This window comes from Hemicordylus capensis, chromosome 2 (genome assembly GCF_027244095.1).
Source record: "Hemicordylus capensis ecotype Gifberg chromosome 2, rHemCap1.1.pri, whole genome shotgun sequence".
In the NCBI taxonomy this organism is placed as follows: domain Eukaryota; kingdom Metazoa; phylum Chordata; class Lepidosauria; order Squamata; family Cordylidae; genus Hemicordylus; species Hemicordylus capensis.
In genome coordinates this window covers 211,383,514-211,403,695 of record NC_069658.1, presented here as the reverse complement: position 1 = coordinate 211,403,695, position 20,182 = coordinate 211,383,514, and the positions used below count along the sequence as shown (strand labels likewise).

At 51.7% G+C, this 20,182-nt stretch overlaps 1 protein-coding gene across 2 annotated transcripts in view; it reads right to left on the bottom strand.

The window, feature by feature from the left end:
* AP3D1 (adaptor related protein complex 3 subunit delta 1) overlaps positions 1 to 20,182 on the bottom strand; it is a 47,923-nt gene that overhangs the window by 3,011 nt on the left and 24,730 nt on the right. The window contains exons 14-31 of one of the 2 annotated variants that reach the window (XM_053296505.1): positions 19,629 to 19,859; positions 18,797 to 19,028; positions 18,545 to 18,690; positions 17,702 to 17,843; positions 17,400 to 17,471; positions 17,218 to 17,293; positions 16,593 to 16,792; positions 15,289 to 15,362; positions 14,772 to 14,795; positions 12,522 to 12,723; positions 12,356 to 12,424; positions 6,292 to 6,387; positions 5,796 to 5,936; positions 5,225 to 5,272; positions 4,755 to 4,944; positions 2,795 to 2,883; positions 2,158 to 2,243; positions 209 to 330 (exon numbers count right to left, since the gene is read on the bottom strand). In XM_053296505.1, the coding sequence (XP_053152480.1) occupies positions 209 to 330; positions 2,158 to 2,243; positions 2,795 to 2,883; positions 4,755 to 4,944; positions 5,225 to 5,272; positions 5,796 to 5,936; positions 6,292 to 6,387; positions 12,356 to 12,424; positions 12,522 to 12,723; positions 14,772 to 14,795; positions 15,289 to 15,362; positions 16,593 to 16,792; positions 17,218 to 17,293; positions 17,400 to 17,471; positions 17,702 to 17,843; positions 18,545 to 18,690; positions 18,797 to 19,028; positions 19,629 to 19,859 (2,240 nt within the window). The remainder of the gene's footprint in view (positions 1 to 208; positions 331 to 2,157; positions 2,244 to 2,794; positions 2,884 to 4,754; positions 4,945 to 5,224; positions 5,273 to 5,795; positions 5,937 to 6,291; positions 6,388 to 12,355; positions 12,425 to 12,521; positions 12,724 to 14,771; positions 14,796 to 15,288; positions 15,363 to 16,592; positions 16,793 to 17,217; positions 17,294 to 17,399; positions 17,472 to 17,701; positions 17,844 to 18,544; positions 18,691 to 18,796; positions 19,029 to 19,628; positions 19,860 to 20,182) is intronic. The other variant, XM_053296506.1, reaches the window with a different exon arrangement.

Genomic DNA, 20,182 nt, shown 5'->3' with positions numbered 1-20,182 from the left:
GCATTGCCAAGAAAGCAGACCACCGAAACCCACATTCGGCAACTTGTGCTCGGTTCTGCAAGGGGGCAGCTCGGCTTCATGGATCCCGACACCGGCCGCCACACAGAGCAGAAGAAGTGGCCTTGGGTGGGGGCCGGGAGTCCCTGCCCCTGACCCAGCAGGGATCCTGGGAGAGGAGGAGCAGACCGCCCCTGCAGCAGGGACTCACCTGAGAAGTGGTGGTGGAAGCAGATCCTTGCCAGGAGGTGGTGGAACGGGGCGGTGGTGCCATCGACTCTGAAGGAGCTGCTGTGCAAGTCCCCCGACTCCAGCAGCTTGGCAAAAGCATCACTGCAGAACGAGAAGCAGCCAGGTGGGCAAGCAGCAAGGGATGCTGGGAGACGGGAAGGGCCTGGGGTCCGCCTGGTAGCCAAGCAAGCCACCACAATTCTACCCAGGCCGGAGCTTAAAGGCTCGCCTTCCTTTCCTCCCAATATTCCAGTACTTCCGCCAAGCCATTCTGAATTCCTGGGAGAGCTCAGGATCCCCAAAGTGGCCTTTTGCCCAACTGGAACGTGGGTCCATCAAACTTGGCCTTGTCTTGCCTAACCGGCAGCGACTCTCCCAGGCCGGGTGTGCCAGGGATGGAAGCTGGGAGCGTCAGCCCCTTCAACAGGGTCGTGGGGCAATAGCCACGGCTTAGTCAAGCACCCGCTTGGCCAGCCGGGGCTCCAGGCTCCGCCTCTGGCTAAACTGCCTGGGGTAGATGCAGGACAGCTGCTGCCAGCCAGAGACAGCAAGACTGGCTCAGGAGGACCAATGGTCTGGCCCGGGTATCAGCCAGCTTGATCTGGGCTCGCAGAGAGCCCTCCCTAGGGAATGAAGGGAGGCAACTGGAGGCAGAGGGTCATTCCTGGGTCTATTTAGGCCCCACTATGAACAGGCTGCAACCGATGAAGACACATCAGAACAGAACCGGCTGTGCTGAACTACTCAGCCTGCCCAGCCACTTGGAAGCCTTCCCTTCCAATCTGGTCCTTCTGTCGTTCTGCTCCCACACCAAGCACAGGAACACAGGCAGCTGCCTTCTGAGCTGAGTCGGACCCTTGGTCCATTGAGCTCAATGTTGTCCACACAGACTGGCAGCGGCTTCTCCAAGGTTGAAGACAGGAGTCTCTCTCCGCCCTATCTGGAGACTCTGCCAGGGAGGGAACTTGGAACCTCCTGCATGCAAGCAGGCAGGCAGGCGTTCTTCCCAGAGCGGCCCCATTATCCCCGAAGGGGAATCTCTTACGGTACTCACACCTGTAGTCTAAGGATGTGCGTGGAACCGGCGACTGCCTATTCGAAGGCGGTGGGGAGATAACTTTAAGGACTGGGGAGGATACTCTCCATGCCCCGCCCTGCCCCGGCTGCATTTCCCCTGCCGGTGCTGTTCTCAAAAATGGTCCTGCTGGGGCAGCAGTATACCTCCTTGCCAACCCGGTACGTCGCGGCTAGAAGTGGTCGCTGCGCGTGAGGTAACCCCTTCAACTTCGAACCGGCTGAACCGCCCGTTCCGTGCACACCCCCAATATAGTCTCCCATTCAAATGAGAGCCAGGGTGGTCCCTGCTTAGCAAAGCGGTCAATTCATGCCTGCCTCCACCAGACCAGCGGCTGGGATGCCGGTGCCAATGTACGAGCACCCAAGGACGGCTGCAGCTGAAAGGTGGCTTTAAGTTGACCCAGCAACCTAGGAAGCTGCCTTATACGGAGTCAGGCCACTGGTCCATCTCGCTCGGCCCTGTCGACACTGGCTGCAGGCAGGAGTCTCTCCCAGCCCTACCTGGAGATGCTGCCAGGGAACGAACCGGGGGTGTTTTGCTCTACGGCCCCATCCCCACTGAAAGTTCAAAAGCGTAAGGGTTCCAAACTGGTGGGCATTGGAAGTGAGAACCAACTCCAGACAGCAGCAGGTTCAGCCATACAGAATGTGAGATGGGGCAGCTCTGACTCAAAAGCAGTCTTGCCAGCGGTCAGTGAGCTGCCAGACAAGAACTCAGGCGGTCCTTTGCACAACGGCTTCCGCCTCTCGCGAAGGGGCCCCCACCTCTGCAGCGAGTGCTAGCCAGGTCCAGAGGTGGGCAGGGCCCTGAACGCCACTCCTGCCCAGGAGGGGAGAGCAAAGCGGGCTGACCTGTAACAGGGCGTCGTGATCAGGTACGAGGCACAGCTGAAGTGCAGCTTGAAATCTAGCTTTTCATGCGTCGAGCCTTCGTCATCCTGCAAAACACAGAAGGGAGATTGCTTGAGATCAGCACCCAACCCGGCCCCACCGACTGAGCGAGGAAGCTAAAGAGGCATTTAAGGATCCCTGAAACCACCACTTGCCACAGGTCCAGATGGCAGGCAGGAGCAAGGGGGCTTGGACCCTCATGGTCCTGCTCTGCACGCAGAGGGCCCCTGGCAGCATCTCCGGGTAGGGCTGGGTAAGACCTCTGCCTGAAACCATGGAGAGTCGCTGCCGGTCAGAGCCCACAATACAGGCCTAGGTGGACCAAAGACCTGTCTTTGCATAAGGCAGCTTCATACTTTAAAGGCTTGTGCCGGGATCTTGCCATACACAGCTGGGAGGCTTCCCTTTTCGAGTGTCCGTTCTAGACCGCGAGGGGAGATGCTCCGGGTGGGTCACTGCACCAGCTCCGCAAGTCAAACCCTGCCTGGAACGAGACTTGCTCAAGCGGGCCAAGGAGACGGACCTGCGGCTTAAAAGGTGCATGCCCAACCTTCATCCACAAGGGGATGGCTCGTGCGGAGGAGAAAGGGACCCTTACTTTGACTATAAAGGAGAGGGTGCCCTTGAGCTTCTGGGCCATGACGATGCTCTGAAGGGTGAAGACGAACTGGGCTTCGTTCGAGACACCTAGAAGAAGAAGAGGGAACACTTTAGACCAGTGGCTGCCAAACTGGGGGCCTCCAGATGTTGCTGGAGGCCAACCAGGGGACTCTTGGCCTTTTCTCTATACGTCCCTTATGAAAAGAACAGGAAGCATGTCAAAGAACTAACTCTTTAGGCTTTTAACGATGTCAGCAGAGTTTTGTCATCGCCTCACCGTGGAAGGAGAGAGGTCACATTTCGATTAGAAAACGCTTCAGCAAAAGATGGTCTGCAATGGTCATGTGCAAAGCTGCTTTCTTCTTGAAAAACAGTAGCAATCAAAACCAAAGTACATTATACTACGCCAGATGGGAACACTTCTGGAGATACACAGAAGAGGGTAAAGATCCAATAGGTCTCTTATAGGGTTAGATTAGATCACTTTCCATTTGGGACTCCTGAGGAAGTGGACTGTATGTTGTCCTGTTCTCCTGACCTTTGCCCAACTTGGCTTATCTCATCTGGTAACTGTATCATCAGAGGGGTCTGGTGAATATTATACATGCTTCTCTGAGGGAGGACAGGATGCCTCCTAGTCTTAAGGAGGCTATTATTAGACCACTCTTGAAGAAACCTGCACTGGATCCCTCAGAACTAGTTAATTACAGACCCGTTTCCAATCTTCCATAGTTGGGCAAGGTGATTGAGTGGGTGGTGGCCTCTTGACTCCAGGCAGTTTGGGATTATACAGATTATCTAGACCAGGGCTGCTCAACTTTGGCCCTCCTGCAGATGTTGGCCTACAACCCCCATAATCCCTGGCTATTGGCCACTGTGGCTGGGGATTATGGGAGTGGTAGTCCAAAAACAGCTGGGGGGGGCAAAGTTGAGCAGGCCTGAATTCAAACAGGCTTTTGAGTGGGCTATGGGATTGAGATTGCCTTGGTTGGCCTGATGGATGATCTCCAACTGGCTATCGACAGATCGAGTGTAACTCTGCTGATCCTTTTGGATTTTTTGGAGGCTTTTGATACCATCAACCACAGTATCCTTCTGGGTCGCTTGAAGGAGGTGGGATGGGGTGGCACTGTTTTACAGTGGTCCCAGTCCTACCTCTCTGGCAGATTCTAGATGGTGACACTTGGAGACTGCTGCTCTGTAAAGCGAGAACTAAAGTATGGAGTTCCAATAAGGCTCCATACTGTCTCCAATGCTCTTTAACATCTACATGAAACCACTGGGAGAGATCATCAGATTTGGTGCACAGTGTTATCAATATGTAAATGACACTCAGATCTATTTCTCCATATAGACCTCATCAGGAAATGGCATACCTTCCCCTAAATGCCTGCCTAGAGGCGGTAATGGGCTAGATGAGGGATAAACGGAATCGCCTAGAGATGTACATATCAGGTTGTTTAAAAATACGATAAATAAGTGACCCTAATGCTCTAAATTACATTTATTCACGGGGAAGGTGTTCATTTGCAAATGTCAGCTCACTGTGCTTTTTTCTTGATGTTTCAACCTGGTCATTTAATTGAATTATGCAGCACTTCATATGGCTTTGTTGCTTGATGGCTGTGAGTCACGTTTTGCACTGGGAAGCAGGGCAGCTTGAAATGTTTTAAACCAGCGTAGGTACACGGTGGACCTCTCATGGGGGGCGGGGGCACAGAGCAACGACAGAGCGGGCGCCACCTCTGTGCTAAGAAGGCAGGGGCACTCTGAGAAGGCTTCAACAGGAGACCTGAGAGAGCAGGCAGGTTTGTAGGGCTGCACTGCTCTAGGGTTCTATCCTGCCCTCCTGAGATCTCTTCCTTGTTTCTTCTTGCAACAAGGCTTTCTCAGATCCTTTCCTACCCTTGCCTACAGCTTTCCTCAGATCCCGGCTGAAAAGCATTGGCTGGCCGTACCGGGAGGCAGCTGGAACGGGACCGGAATCCCATCATGGATGGAGGAGCCTTCTGGCCGGAGCATCTTCGTGTTCAGCGAGTCCAAGACGTTCAGCTCCATGCTCTTGAGGAAGCTGCTGCTCGTGTTCTCCAAGATCACAGAGACGGTGACCTGGCTGTCCTTCTGGAGGTCCCCCTGGATGTCATACATCTGAGAAGGAAGAGATCAGCAAGGGATGCCACCAGAGTATCGCTCAAGATAGAGCGTGAGCAGATGGCTCTGAGGTGCCCCCCGCCCAGACAGCGAGACAGTATTTATATTCCGCTTTCCAGGAAGAATGCTCGAGGTGGGCCCCCTGTCCCCAAAAGGGCTCCCCCTCTCAAGCTGGGCTGCACAACTCCAGCCCTCCAGCTCTTACTGGACTACAATCTCCCTCCCCTGCAGCCACAGTGGAGGAGCTCAGGAAAGACAGAGACTGCCACCCACTCACCATTTTGATGTATGCATTTTCAGCGAGAAGGCGGTAACTTGACATGGGCTGGAAGGGAGAAACTGCAAGTCAGGGGCCGGAAATTGGTTTAGAAGAGGACAACTGTCAAGCGGTGGAGCCGTCTGCATAATCATATGGCTAGCAATAGCAATAGCAATAGCACTTACATTTATATACCGCTCTATAGCCGAAGCTCTCTAAGCGGTTTACAATGATTTAGCATATTGCCCCCAACATTCTGGGTACTCATATGGCTACACATTGATATGGTAAAGCAGGGGCTTCCCAGCCTGAGGAAGCCTCCAAGTGGTCACCCAACTAGAACTCCCATCACCTCCAACCACAATTAACTGCAGCTGGGACTGATGGGAGTCGTAGTTTGGGGAAAACCGGAGTGCCCCGCCCCCCCATTGAGAATGCCCTGCTGTAAAGGGATTTCACATATGGATTTAAATACTTCCTTATCATAAGCCTGAAAAAGTGGGAACATCCCCTTGCCCACGAACGGGGCCCAAGCAGGGAAGATGCGCCCTGCTGAGCAACACGGCCCCCGTCCCCGCCAACATCTCACCGGTAGGGGCTCCTCTTCCAGCGCTCCGTTCTGCACAGATTCCGTGGGCAGCTCTTCCCCGCCACCGTGGTGCTTCTTGGACTTCTTCTCCTTGGACTTCTCCTCCTTCTTGTGCTTCTTCTTCCGATGCTTGGAGGATTTCTACTAGGCCAGACAAAACCAGAGTCAGCAGCGTGGAGGCACCACACACTCCCAGCTCTGCCGCTCAAAGCCAGTGCTCCCCCCCCGGTCAAGTCCAGGCTGCCCACCTGTGAGGGGTGCTGTTTGTGGACCTCCACCTTTCCTCCCAGGGATCAGGTCCCAGTTTGGGCCAAGACCCGAGACATTTATCCACACCGCTTTAGGGGATCTGGCCACAGTTTGCACACTTTCCAGAGGGAAGCCCGCACCGCACACCATGACCTGGGACAGGCCTCAAGGGTTTGCAGCTCCAAGGCGAACTAGCCAACTCGGTTGACTTATTGGGAATTATTCATGACACGTTTCAGCTGCTCACCCTGACTTCATCTTCCTCCTCCTCTTCTTGCTCCTCCTTCACAGCTTCCTCCAGTTCTCTGGGTTCTGTGGCATCTTCGCTTGCCTCGGGTGGGCTCTGAGGAAGCAGCAAACATGGATGCTCAAAAACCGGTAGGTCTGGAAGGAACTTCAAGGCAGCAACTTGGAGGCTGCTGAAGGCAAGGAGGAAATGGGGCCCCAACCAGGGATCTGTACTGGGACCAATGCTCTTTAATTTATTGATAAATGGTCTAACGAGTTGGGGTAAGCAGTGAGGTGGCCAAATTTGTGGATGGCCCTAAACTATCCAGGGTAGTCAAGTCCAAAACAGATTGTGATATGCTCCAAAAGGCTCTCTCCAAACCAGATGAGTGGGCCACAAAGTGGCAAATACAGTTCACTGTAAACAAGTGTAAAGAGATACATACTGGGGCAAAACATCCCAACTTCATATATATGCTGATGGGGTCTGAGCTGTCAGTGACTGACCAGGAGATTGATCTTGGGGTTGTGGTGGGTAGCTCATTGGAATTGTCAACTCATAAGAACATAAGAAAAGCCCCGCTGGATAAGGCCCAAGGCCCATCCAGTCAAGCATCCTGTTTCACACAGTGGCCCACCAGATGCCACCAGAAGCCACAGGCAGGAGTTGAAAGGGGCCTGCCCTCTCTCCCGCTGTTACTCCCCTGCAACTGGTATTCAGAGGCATCCTGCCTTGGAGGCTGGAGGTGGCCCACAGCCCTCCGACTAGTAGCCGTTGATAGACCTCTCCTCCATGAAGTCATCCAAACCCCTCTTAAAGCCATCCAGGTTGTTGGCTGTCACCACATCTTGTGGCAGAGAATTCCACAAGTGGATTATGCGTTGTGTGAAAAAATACTTCCGTTTGTTGGTCCTAGATTTCCTGGCAATCAATTTCATGGGATGACTCCTGGTTCTAGTGTTATGCGAGAGGGAGAAGAATCTCTCTATCCACTTTCTCCACACCATGCATGATTTTGTAGACTTCTATCATGTCTCCCCACAGTTGTCTTTTTTCTAAACTAAAGAGCCCCAGGGGTTGTAGCCTTGCCTCATAAGGAAGGTGCTCCAGGCTCCTGATCATCTGGGTTGCCCTCTTCTGCACCTTTTCCAGTTATACAATGTCCGTTTTTAGATGTGGTGACCAGAATTGTACGCAGTACTCCAAGTGTGGTCGCACCATAGTGCATGGCAGCTGTGAAAAAGGTCAACTCCATGCTTGGAATCATTTGAAAATGGATTGAAAACAAAATAATTGTAATGCCTTTATATAGATCTATAGCATGGCCACACTTGGGAGTACTGTGTGCAGTTCTGGTCACCGTATCTTAAGGATGACACTGGAGAACTGGGGAAAGGTAAGGAAGAGGGCCATCGAGATGATCAGGGCCCGAAGCACCTTCCTTATGAGGCAAGGCTACAGCATCTGGGGCTCTTTTGACTGGAAAAAAGGTGACACTGGGGAGACATGATCGAGGTCTATAAAATTACACATCGAGCAGAGAGAGTGGACAGAGAAATTTTTCTCTCACACAACGCTAGAACCAGGGGTCATCCCGTGAAATGAATTGCCAGGAAATATAGGACTGACAGAAGGAAGGACTTTTCTCAGCTGGTGTAGGAAGTCACTCATCGTGGGTTATCCCGCCCACTTTCTCCAGAAGGCAGGAAATATGTTCTTGAAGAAACCCGTTAACTAGCCCACAAGGGCGGTCCCTTCCAGTCTTGTTTCCTGCCTTCGTTCCAGTTGGTCAGATAGCTTTAGCTCCCTATCCTGCTTAGGCTACTTTACCCTTCTGCTTTTTGCTCTTGTGTCCTCTTGTACTCAATAATATTTACTGTCCCAAAGAAGGACAGATCTCTCAGAGCGGTGCTCAACTTAAAATCAGTCAACAGGCAGAGACACTTCCGTATGGAGACTCTGAGACCCATTGCAGAGGCCCTGCAGGAGGGGGACTTCCTGATTTTCATAGACTTAAAGGAGGCATATCTACATATTCTGATGCATGTAAGGAGCAGAAGGTATCTACGCTCCTGTTATCAGGGACAGCACTTCCAATACAGAGCCTTACCATTCAGCCTGTCATCAGCACCAAGAGTGTTTACAAAGATCCTGGCCCCTGTTATACCATCCCTTCATCTTCAGGGTGTGAACATTTATTTTTATCTAGACGATCTGTTGATCAGGGCTCAATCAGAGAGGGAAGTCCTAGAAGCTCTCTGGCTCACCCTGGAGTGTCTGAGGGCGCACGGGTTTCTGATAAACGTGGAAAAGAGTCATCTCACTCCAACTCAACGACTGTAGCACAGGGGCGTAATGATAGATACAGTGAGGTCGAGGCTGTTCCTTCCACCGGACAGACTACGGAACATAACATCTCTTTCCTGTGATTTGATAAGACACAAGGTGGGACCCATTCTGATCCTGGCAAGGCTGTTGGGGCTGATGGTTGTCTCTATGGACTCTGTGGAGTTGTCCAGGATACATTTGCACCCTCTGTAACGGGCACTTCTGCTTTTCCAAGATCAGATTGCCTGGAGGTCCCAGCGGCACCTTTGGCTGTTTGAGTCACTAATTTGCTCCCTGCAGTTGTGGACTGTCCCAGAGAACCTGTCCAGAGGGGAGTCATTTGCCGAACCTCACCGAATCCTGGTCACCACGAATGCAAGTCTCTCTGGCTGGGGAGCTCATTGTCAGCATCTTCATGCCCAGGGAAGACGCTCAACTGTGGAAGCAAGGCACAGTATAAACTGGCTAGCGCTTCGGGTGGTACAGCTAGCCTTGTTGGAGTTTTCGCCAGTCTTGATGGGGGCACATGTACTCATCCGAACAGACAACACATCTACGAAGGCTCACATCAACAGACAAGGGGGAACGAGATAGAAATCCCTTCATCATCTGGCAACCTCAGTAATTCTATAGGCAGAGATCAACCTCAGCTCGATCCTAGCCCATCACGTCAGCTGAGTGTTGAATGTTCAGGCAGACTGGCTGAGCCACAGTGATGTCGACCCATCAGAGTGAAGCCTACAGTCACAGGTGTTCGATTGGGTGACCCAGCAGCTGGGATGTCCATCGATCGACATGTTCGCATCGCCGGAGAACACAAAGCTGCCCAGGTTTGTGTCACGATTCCCAACTCGGGGAGCAGAAGCAGTGGATGCACTGTCAATGCAGTGGCCTCCATTGCTGCTATATGCCTTTCCTCCTGTTCTGCTACTAGCAAAGTGCCTGTGCCATCTTCATTACTCCCAAGCATCGATGATTCTAATAGCTCCATTTTGGCCATGCAGGCCATGGTTTTCGGAGATAGTAAACATGACGGTGGAGGGGCCCATACGTCTGCCAATTCGGATGGACCTCTTGTCACAGGGCCCAGTCTGCCACCCAGACGTGGCCTGGCTAAGACTGACCACTTGGAAGCTGAAAGGGACTTATTGACTTCCATGGGACTTTCCTCGGCAGTGGTGGATACCATCTTGGCATCTCGCAGGCCCTTGACGAATTGGATCTACCAGACTTGGAGAAGTTTTCTGCGTTGGGTGGCCAGGCAAGGTTTACAGGTGCCGAGTTGTACTCTGGGGGACCTCTTGGACTTCTTGCGGGATGGCCTGTCTTTGGGGTTGAAAGTGGCAACACTGAAGAGGCAGGTTGCTTGTCTTACGCCTATGCTTTTCCCTGAGGGGGTCGTGGCTGATCCGCTTCATCTGCTCCTGCAGAAGTTCCTTAGTGGGGCATCTCTGTTGTCTCCTCCAGTGTGTCACAGGTTCCCCTCCTGGGACTTGCATACTGTTTTAAATGCATTGCATCAGACTCCGTTTGGAACTTTATGCAACACCTCATTCCCAACGCTATCGTTGAAGGTGGCGATTCTGGTGGCAATTACTTCAGCCAGACAGATCTTGGAGCTTTGCGCACTGTCAGTGAAGGATGAGTTATGTATTTTTTTCACAGGATGCAGTATGTTTGATTCCGGACCCTTCGTTTACTCCAAAGGTCAACTCAGTTTTTCACAGATCTCAGGATATTTAACATCTTTTTGTCCTAAGCCACAACACAGGTTGGAGAAGGAGTGGCACAAGCTAGAAGTCTGCAGGGCCCTGCGGGTGCATATTGATAGGACTAAGGTCTTTAGACGGTCGGACTCTTTGTTCTTGTGCTTTCACGGCCGGAGGTTGGGGCAGCCAGCCTCGGCGGCTAAGACAGGCCGCTGGGTTAGGTCATGTATCACTTTGGCATATGAGATACAACACATAACTCCCCCGCTAGGGATTACAGCTCATTCTACTAGATCTGCATCTACTTCCGCTGCGTTCTCTTGAGGTTTGCAGGGCAGCTACATGGAAAGTTCTGTCTACCTTCTCATGTCATAAATTGGACAGGCATGCTTCCTCCAGGGCAGCATTTGGTAGATGAGTCATACACAAAGTCCTCTCGGGGTGGTAGGTTTTTGGTCCAGGCTTGTTCCCTCCCGTGGGTGTGAGCTGTGGTATTACCCACGATGAGTGACCTCCTACACCAGCAGAGGAAGGAACACTGGTACTCACCGTGAAGGTTTCTTCTTGCTGGTGTTACAGAGGTCACTCGTGCCCACCCCGGGGTTTTTTGGGGCCCAAACTTACCACCTGGACTGGACTAGGGGGAACAGGTACACTTATCGTTCTTTCACCCTCTCTGGTGGTTTTTCCTCTGTACATTTATTTTGCATTCATGTACATAGGGTTATTGACGTCGTCAATTGTTTCTATTTCCTAGCATTTACTGTTTGGTTCTACCTCTGTTTTGATGGTGAGTGAGGACTCAGGCTTTTCAGTGGACTGAAAGGGACTGCCCCTTGTGGGCTAGTTAAGGGTTTCTTCAAGAACATATTTCCTGCCTTCTGGAGAAAGTGGGCGGGATAATCTACAATGAGTGACTTCCTACACCAGCTGAGAAAAGTCCTTCCTTCTGTCAGTCCTATATTTCCTGGCAATCCATTTCATGGGATGACCCCTGGTTCTAGCGTTGTGTGAGAGAGAAATTTCTCTGTCCACTCTCTCTGCTCGATGCGTAATTTTATAGCCCACTATCATGTCTCCCCAGTGTCACCTTTTTTCCAGTCAAAAGAGCCCCAGATGCTGCAGCCTTGCCTCATAAGGAAGGTGCTTCGGGCCCTGATCATCTCGGTGGCCCTCTTCCTTACCTTTCCCAGTTCTCCAGTGTCATCCTTAAGATACGGTGACCAGAACTGCACACAGTACTCCAAGCGTGGCCATGCTATAGATCTATATAAAGGCATTACAATAATTTTGTTTTCAATCCACTTTCAAACGATTCCAGGCATGGAATTGGCCTTTTTCACAGCTGCCATGCACTGAGTCGACACTTCCGTAACACCAGCAAGAAGAAAACTTCACGGTGAGTACCAATGTTCCCTTTCCACACAGCATGTAATTAAGCTATGGAACTCTCTGCCATGGGATGTGGTAATGGCCACCAGCTTGGATGGCTTTAAAAAGGGACTCTGAACATTTCATGGAGGAGGACAGGTCTATCAATGGCCACCAGGCTTGATGGCTATAGGCTGCCAGCAGGCTCGGAGGCAGAATGCCTTTCAATCCCAGTTGCAGGGGAGGAAGGGCATGTCTTAATCTCATGCCTGTGAGCTTCCCAGAGGCATCTGGTGGGCTTCTGCATGAAAGAATGCTGGACTGGATGGGTCCTTGGCCTGATCCAGCAGAGCTGTACTTGTACTATGTTACGCTTACGTTCCCTTCTGGAGCAAGCCAGCAGTTTTTAGCTCCACACTGGCCATGCTCTCAAGCTAAAGGTGCCCCCCTCTCCACCCAAGGGGGGTGCAGGACATAGGCAAGGAGGGCACAGAAATCCAAAGTGGAGGAAGAAAGAAAGGGCCCTTCAGAGCTGGTGTCAGTAACCAACGGCCCCTCACCCCAGCAATCTGGAGCCCGGCCTGAGGATTCACAAGGCAGGCTCTTTGCAGAAGGCAGGGCCTCTGAAGGGCTGGTCTCTGCATCTTTGTGCAGCCTGGAACCACGAGACTCACCTTTGCCTCTGTAGCAGCTGCAGGTGGTGGGGCGTCCGAAAGCCAGAAGTCTACCTCTTCAGCCTCTGCCTGAAATGAGCCACAGAAGGTATCGTTAGGGGTCAAAGTCAAGCACTCTCCAAGTGACAAGTTCTTAAGACATGGAAGAGGGAGAAGGAAGAGTGACCTTTTTCTCTTCCTCCTCCTCCTCCGCTTTTCGTTCGCGCTCTTTCCGCTTCTCTTTCTCCCTCTCTTTATGTTTCTTCTTCTCCTTTTTGGGCTTCTTGCTCTTCTTCTCAACCAGTGGAGCTTCTGCATCTTGAGGAGATTTCAGGCCATCGACATTTCTGTGCTTCTGCACAGGGAGCTTCTCGCTGTCTGCTAAAGGCCTTTGAGGAAAAACACACCAATACTACCAGCTACCCAAAGGAAGAGAGTCTCTGTGCTTCCCGTCGGGTTCATCAAAAGCCCAATCAGGGCTTCACACCGAATTCCAAGATCAACACAGCACTTCAGCCCTAACTGCTTCCACCCACTGTTAGCAAACCGCAGCGGGCGACAAGTTTCAGCAGTGACCAAGCCAAAGGGCAAGAGGAAACAACAGTCGTGGCACAGGGCGGACCTATTTCTCTCTGTACAAGTCTCAGGACTAACTTGAGGGAGAAGCAACACACAGGAAGCTTGATGGGGCATAGGAGCAGGGAGCTGAATGAGTGGAGATATCTTTGGCGAGTGGCGCTCCTGTCACACTAGTGGCTGCTACCTAGTTTTCCTAGGAAGCTGCCATATACCGAGTCAGACCCTTGGTCCATCTAGCTCAGTGCTGCCTACACAGACGGGCAGCAGCTTCTCCAGGGGATACAGGCAGGAGCCTCTCTCAGCCCTATCAGGAGATGCTGCCAGGGAGGGAACTTGGAACCTTCTGCATGCAACGCAGATGCTCTTCCCAGAGCAGCCTCACCCCTTCATGGGCATATCTCACAGCACTCACATTGCATTCAAATGCAAACCAGGGCAGACCCCCACTTCGCAAACAGGAGAATTCCTGCTCACTGCCCCCAAGACGAGCTCTCCACCCACAACCATTCTCAAGCATTCCAACACCCCCTTTCCAGAGTGTCCCCCAACCCTTGGGAGCAACTGGGGGGAGGCAGATGGCTGCTGTAGGGAGGGGCAGGGCAGTCCCTTGCACAAAGTTGCCTTCATGGGTGGGGTGGGGAAGAGAGCCGAGACAGGGAAAGGGACGCCCACATCCAGTGTGTAGCTCAGCTGCTGCCCATCCTGTGGTTTGCCAAGCGGGCCAAGGCCATCTTGGGACAGCAACTGGCCCCCGTTTCTTGTGCAAGCTTTCCCTCTCGTTTTAAAGTAGGAAGAAGAGGGGAGAAAAGGCAGCCACACACTGTAAAACCCAACAGGATCAAGGCCTTGGAGAAAAACTGTTCTTTGAATCTGCAGGGCAGATTAGTCACGAAACCAGGCACCCCTGGCTTGTTCAAAACCACTGCCCTGGTCACCCAAGGCAAGGAAGAGTTCACTCTAGGCGAGCAATGATGCATCAGTCCGTTAAAAAAAGAAGCTATCAGGCCATTAATAATTAGCCATAGGTCTGTGTGGGCAGGCAAATCAGCAACCTTTCAACATTTATTTGCCGGTATCCTCTCAGGGCACAGGTGCTCATTGTGGTTTTTGGCAACATCTACCTGCCCCCATCTGACAATTTTTTAAAAAAAGTCTTTAAAGCCGCATCTGTTCACCCAGGCTTTTAATTGATACTGTTTTGATTGTTTTTAATGTTTTAGAATATTGTTTTTAAAAAAATATATTGTTTTTTTTTAAATTTAAATTTCTTGGTTTTGTTTTTAATTAATGTTTTAATGCTGTTTTTATCTTGCTGTAAACCACCCAGAGACGCAAGTTTTAGGCAGTATAAAAATATGTAAATAAACAAATAAATAAATAAATAGATAGAGATGGAAAACAGGCAACAGCACTGCCCCTTTCTCTGTGTTATCATCCCTTCTTTAGCCCTACCCTTAAGGGCAAAAAATTGCAGTCATTTCTGCACACTGAAAAGGGCTAGGGCAACAACAAATTGTTGTACTCTCTTCACAGAGTAATCTTGGAAGGACCTTCCTGCCAATTTCCATTCCTACGACATCATCAGTGAAGTTTTATAGTAGTTTTTGTGCTTTTAGCACACCACGGCCAATGTGGCCACTGCCAGACACGAAAAGCGTCACATACTGAAAGCTGCAAGTCTTTAGGGTGTCATCTCTAGAGTGTAGACCTTGCTCAAAATCACAAAGCGCATCCATCCCCACCAGCTGGGTCTCTCGCCTGCAATTTGGCGGCAACAGCTGGATCTTGGCCATGTTGTGGTTTACAGTATGACTGAAGCAGCCAACCTTCCACAAGGCGAGATACTTAGAGGTCTTACCTGGCCGGCCTCCCTGAAACCAGACTGTTTGTGAAACGACAGAGAAAGAGAAAGAAAGAGGGGATAAAGAAGACAGTCACAATGACAGAATGCATGGGAATTCAGACTGCGTGGGAATAGAGAGAGCAGAAAGAGAAAGAAATGCCAAGAGGTCCCCGTGATGCCACGGCTGAACGTACAGATGCCGAGAAACAGAAAGACCCTGCGGTTGGCTGCAGCCACGTGCCATGGAGAAGTTGACACGCAAGAGCAACCTCTCCCTCTCTCTCTCCCTCTCATGCCCTCGTTAGGAACCCAGGAACAGATGCAGGACCTCTAGAGCATGAAGATCCTACAGAACGGGGAACACGGAGCCGACAACCAAGACGGGCCCAAGGGGACAGCAGCGAACGGTGGCAGGTTCAGCCTTCTTATCTATGAAGGAAGGGAGACCCTCCCCAGAACCCCAGTTCTTCCAACCCAAGGCTAGCGCTCTCAGAACTGCTAAGCACGCTGGCCACCCAAGATGTGTACGTACTTGTCCAAGTCGATGTCTAGTGCCTTGTAGGGGTCGTTGGGGTCTTTGTCATCCTCATCACTGGGCAGAGCGTTCTGAGAGGCAGAAGACGAGGTCAAAATGGCGTTAGCTCCCAGGGGAAGGAGGGGGCCCCCACCCCAGCCCTTGGGGGGGATTGTTCATTTTTAAACACAAGGACCAGGGTGCAAAACGAAAGTTCAGCTGTAGAAACAGAGATGAACAAGTTCCCTTGTCTAAGCAAACTTCTGGGTTCACCGCAGTACTCCTTTTCCTGGGTGGCCAGCAATGTTCTGTGAAGCCGGAATAAAGCCAACTGCCTGATGGAGCTGGAAAGCTCTCCAACAAGCTCTCTCCAACAACGCCACTGCTACGTTCATCTTTGCCCCATCCGCCTGAGCATGTGGTGTGGAGCACAAATTAGCCAGTGCCTATCTTTACTGACATCCCACTGACGAGCAACAGGGAGAGGGTGAACGGTGCGACCGCTGCTCTGCAATTTCTTGCCTGGGCAGAGCCAGCAAGATCCTTCTCTCTTCACCCCTAGTTTTAGGTGGGCCTTAAGAACTTTGTACCAGCCACCATTCAGGGGATTATTTCGGCAGACTGAAATAAATATACGCAGGCTCCAGCACTGTCAACTGCTTTTATGCAGAATTTTCCGACAGATGTTTGAATGCCGCTTTGATTACATGTATAGAAAATGGGAAAGAAACAAACTGTACTCGTAATTACCCAAATCTAAGATGAGGTTTTTCCTAGTTCCTGCCTGTTAAGTATGGGGAAAGTGGGGGCGTCGTCATCGTCATCTTAGATTCAGAGTTCTCTTTCTTTTGGGTAAATACAAGTATAACCTGTATTTAACCTCTGTCGCGTAAGGCATTGTCTTATATTCCGAGTCCCCTTCAATTTGGATAAATACAGTAACGCTCTTATCCTTTTTGAGGGTGAGGCGGGGGGAGGCATGGCCTGCTGGGAAGCTAGACTGTAGTACTGAGAATAAAAAGTTCTTGAACCACGCTTTCGCAGTGGGACTCTTATTTTTAAATGGCATTTTAACCCAACTTTGCTCCACCTAGCTCATAGTTCCCTCCCTCCATCTTTTATTTGCACAGCCACCCAGCGAGGCAGGGCTAGGGAGACCCCTAATGGCAACTGGTTCAAGGTCACAGTGAGCATCATGGCCGAGTGCCCTGTCCATTTGGACAGGGCACTCCGCCCATCCCGCCCCCCTCCCACACACACTGGAAGAAGCTGGAGGGCTGCAGCAATGCCTCCCAGTCCCACTGCAGCCCAGCAGGGCCCACCTCCGGCATCTCCTCCGTGATGATGTCCACGTGTTGGGCCGGCGCAATGTCCTCGTCGCTCTCCGTGTGCAGCGAGTTGTGGTGCCGGTGCTTCCCTCGCTTCTCTTTCTTCTGCTTCTTCTTCTTCTTGTCCTTCTCCATCTTCTGCTGGTGCCTCCGCTCCTCCTCCAGCTTCACGTACTGGTCAGACACTGGCATGCCTGAGCAAGGAGGAGAGGAAGGGACAGAAGCGGCTCTCAGGCAGGACTCTGTAGGGGCTCAGCACCACGCTAACCGCGCCCCAGCACTAGAGCTGCTGCCTGGTGACAAAGTTTAGTCTACCAAACTCTCAAATCTGTATTCATTTTAATGCAAGGGCACCATTTTACAAATGGGTGATGAAGCAAGCATCTTCTTGAAGAGGCATTCCCTCCTGTGCGGAGGTGGGGAGAATGCCTCTTCCAATAAATTAAAAAAAAACAAGCCCTGGTTTGCCACACATTAGGAGACACTGGAAACCAAGCCAATCACTATCTGTGTAGCGCCACCCTTTTTCCTCACACAGTCCTGCCCAGAGTTTCATATTTTGGTCCAGAAGATAAGGAACTGGCTTTTGAAGAGGCTAATCATGGAATGCGCTTCTTACCAGGAACTTTTAAAGGAACAGACAGGTCAATCTGAACCACAGGTATGTGCTCCACACCGGGGGTGTCTTGGTACCGCTGGATGATTTGGAAGGGGAAAGGAGAGCTTATGTTATTAACCCTGGCGATAATCTCAACAGCAGCAACTGGACTGCCAATTCCACTTCTAGCACACCAAACTCACCTTCTGGGGGGAAGGAGAACTTTTAATGTAGAACGGATTGCTCGCTTGCTCCTGCTTCCGGACTTCTCGGCGCTTTAATGGGGGGGAAAACCTAATTAGTGTAACTAGAACTTTGCCCATTTAGTTTAAGAGTTTCAACCCTTAAGTGTCTGAGAACAGTAGGGTTGTCCAAATACTTTTAGGGAGACCAACGCTGTTTGACATCACAGCACTCTTTGCAAAGGGCTTGGGTTCCCACACCCCTCCAGATTCTGCTCCAGCAAGGTAGGTGCCCCCAGTGGGGCCATTTGCGGCAACCTTACCCGGGCTAGCTCTTCCTCGTCCATCTCGGGCTGCCGGTGTCTGGTGTGCCTCTGCTCTTCGTCGTGGAAGATGGTTCTAGGCTTCTCGTCCTCCGACTCACTGTCCGATGGGGGCTCATTGATCCAGGCATCGAGGTCCAAGCTGCAAGGCAGGAGCAACTCCAGAGCCTGGTATCAGGCAGCAACACAAGCCCCTTCATTTCACACTTGCTGGCTTTGCGATGCAGAAATGTCTCCCATTTCTACACCTACAGGTGCTTGAAGATCTATGGACTGCAGACAGGCTGGGGAAAGATGGGGCGGGAGCTTTCCCTGCTGGGGCAACCCATTAAATCTGAACCCTTTTGTTCCTGCGCTCTGCCCAAGAGATTAGGTGATGGCCTGCATGTAGGAAGGACCCTCTAGGACCGAGGTAGGTGAACTTGGTCCTCTGGCAGTGGTTGAACTACAACTCCCATCATCCCCAGCCACGATTTATTGTAGCTGGGGAAGATAGAACGTGTAGTTCAACAACAGATGGAGGGTCAAGTTCTTCCATCCCTGCTCTGATTCCAAAGAAGAATCATCTTCTGTCACTTCCTTCCCAACTGAGCTCCTGACCAAATAATCCAATTCCCTCTGCCTTCTGATTGAATCAGATGCTACCCCTTCTCAGTGGCCATAAGGTCTAGAAACTTGCCTTAAAAACAGAAAAACAAAGAAAGCTGAAGTTCTCCATATCAAGGAAGAACCACTTCACACCCTTGTTGAGTTTATTCCCGTACACACAACCCCGGAAAACAGCACCACAGAAATTTGAGAGAGGTCCTGGTGTGGGGTATAGAGGGAGGAAAAGGGCCTTACCCTTCTGGAACTGGAACTTTCTTCTGGGCTTTGGGAGCCACAGGGTTGAGTTCCCCAGCAAACAAGGCAATCACTTCTTCAGCCACTGGCACCTCCTTAATCTGAAGCTTGTGGATGTATTTCATGAGCTGAAGAATGCAGGAAGCCTGGAGGGGCAGAGAAAGGATTTCAACATGAGATGCGGCTGATCCAGTCGGGAGACCTGCAGAGGGCAAGCCCGCTTCAGACGGGGGGGAAGGCTCTTTGCTTTACCCGCTCTTGGACTTCGAGATCGGCGCTCTGCACAAACTGAGGCAGGCGCTCAATCATCATCTGGGTTGCCTGCTGGGCCACCTCCTGCTCTCCGGCTTGCTCCTTCTGCTGCAGGATCGAGGCGTAGAGCTTCACCATGTTTTGGACGTAAACCGCCTGGATGTGGCCGGGGAGCGTGGTCACCTTCGGCCGCAGCATGGCTTCCAGGGTCTGGTGCGGTTCCTCGAGGTGCCTGAAGAGAGGGAGGGGGTTGCAGGACGTGAAGGCCTTCCCTCTGGGCACCTGGAGGCCACTGCCGTCGAGCCCAAAGGCCCCACCCTTTGTACAGACGAGAAAAACCCTTTGTGGCCCTACTGATCTAAGCACCAATCACATGGTGCTCGACAGAACAAGACGGACTCGCTCTTGCTTCAAGAAGCTGACAATGATTTAAACTTCAACGTACTGCTTTCCAACAAAAGTGCTCTCCAATGATAGGCACAGTGAGAGGGATGAGAAGACTGTTTTCCTGTCCCAAAGGGGCTCACAGTCTAAAAAGATACAAGAGGATGCTCTGCTGGGGTCAGAGCAGGAGGTTGAAAAGGAGCCTCTCTGCTCAGTTAGCAAGGGCTTATGGCCTAGATTTTTAGGGGGAAGAGGGAAAGAACGGGCGAGCAAAGGTTTGCACGTACTTGACCTTCATTTCATTCAAGGGTGTATCAGAAGAGGTGTGTTCTGAGAGCAAGATAGCACCAGGGAGGTGTTCCGGGAGGAGGTTCCAGGCATGAGGGGCAGCAAGGGAGAACGCTACTCAAAGGACCCCCTTTCCTGCTGCCACACCCCAGACACTTACTCAGAGAATTCCCCACAAATCCAGGCGGCCGCATACAGGACCTCACAGATCCCGTTCCGCTGGGTGTTGCTGGCCAGCAGGTGGGCGTTGTCCAGTAACATGGCCATCTGCGAGACAGCGAACTTGCGGATGGCCTTCACCCGGATCGCCACGTCCAGCATCTGGGAGGCGATGAGGTGGCCGTGCCGGGTGCCTTCCAGCCGTGTCAGCTCCACCAGGATGCTGATGTACCTGGGGCAGGCAAAAGGAAGGTGGACAGAAGCACACCGGTTACCGGAACCAACTTAGTCTTTTTGACCGGTAATCTGCATTGCAATTTGAGGTGGAACCACATGTGTGTCTGTGGGAGAGCTTCAGGCATAATGGGCAGCAGAGTTATTTATTTAAGGGAGTGGGAAGCATTTAAAGAAGGATTCCCCGAAGGTCGCTGTGGACGGGGAGCTGGGAGCTGTAGTCCCACAACTTCTGGGGGCCCAACGCCTGCTTCAAAGGATTAGGAAGTCTATAGACTCGGGGCAGCAAGGGAGAAAACCGACACATTGCTTTAAGGGGAG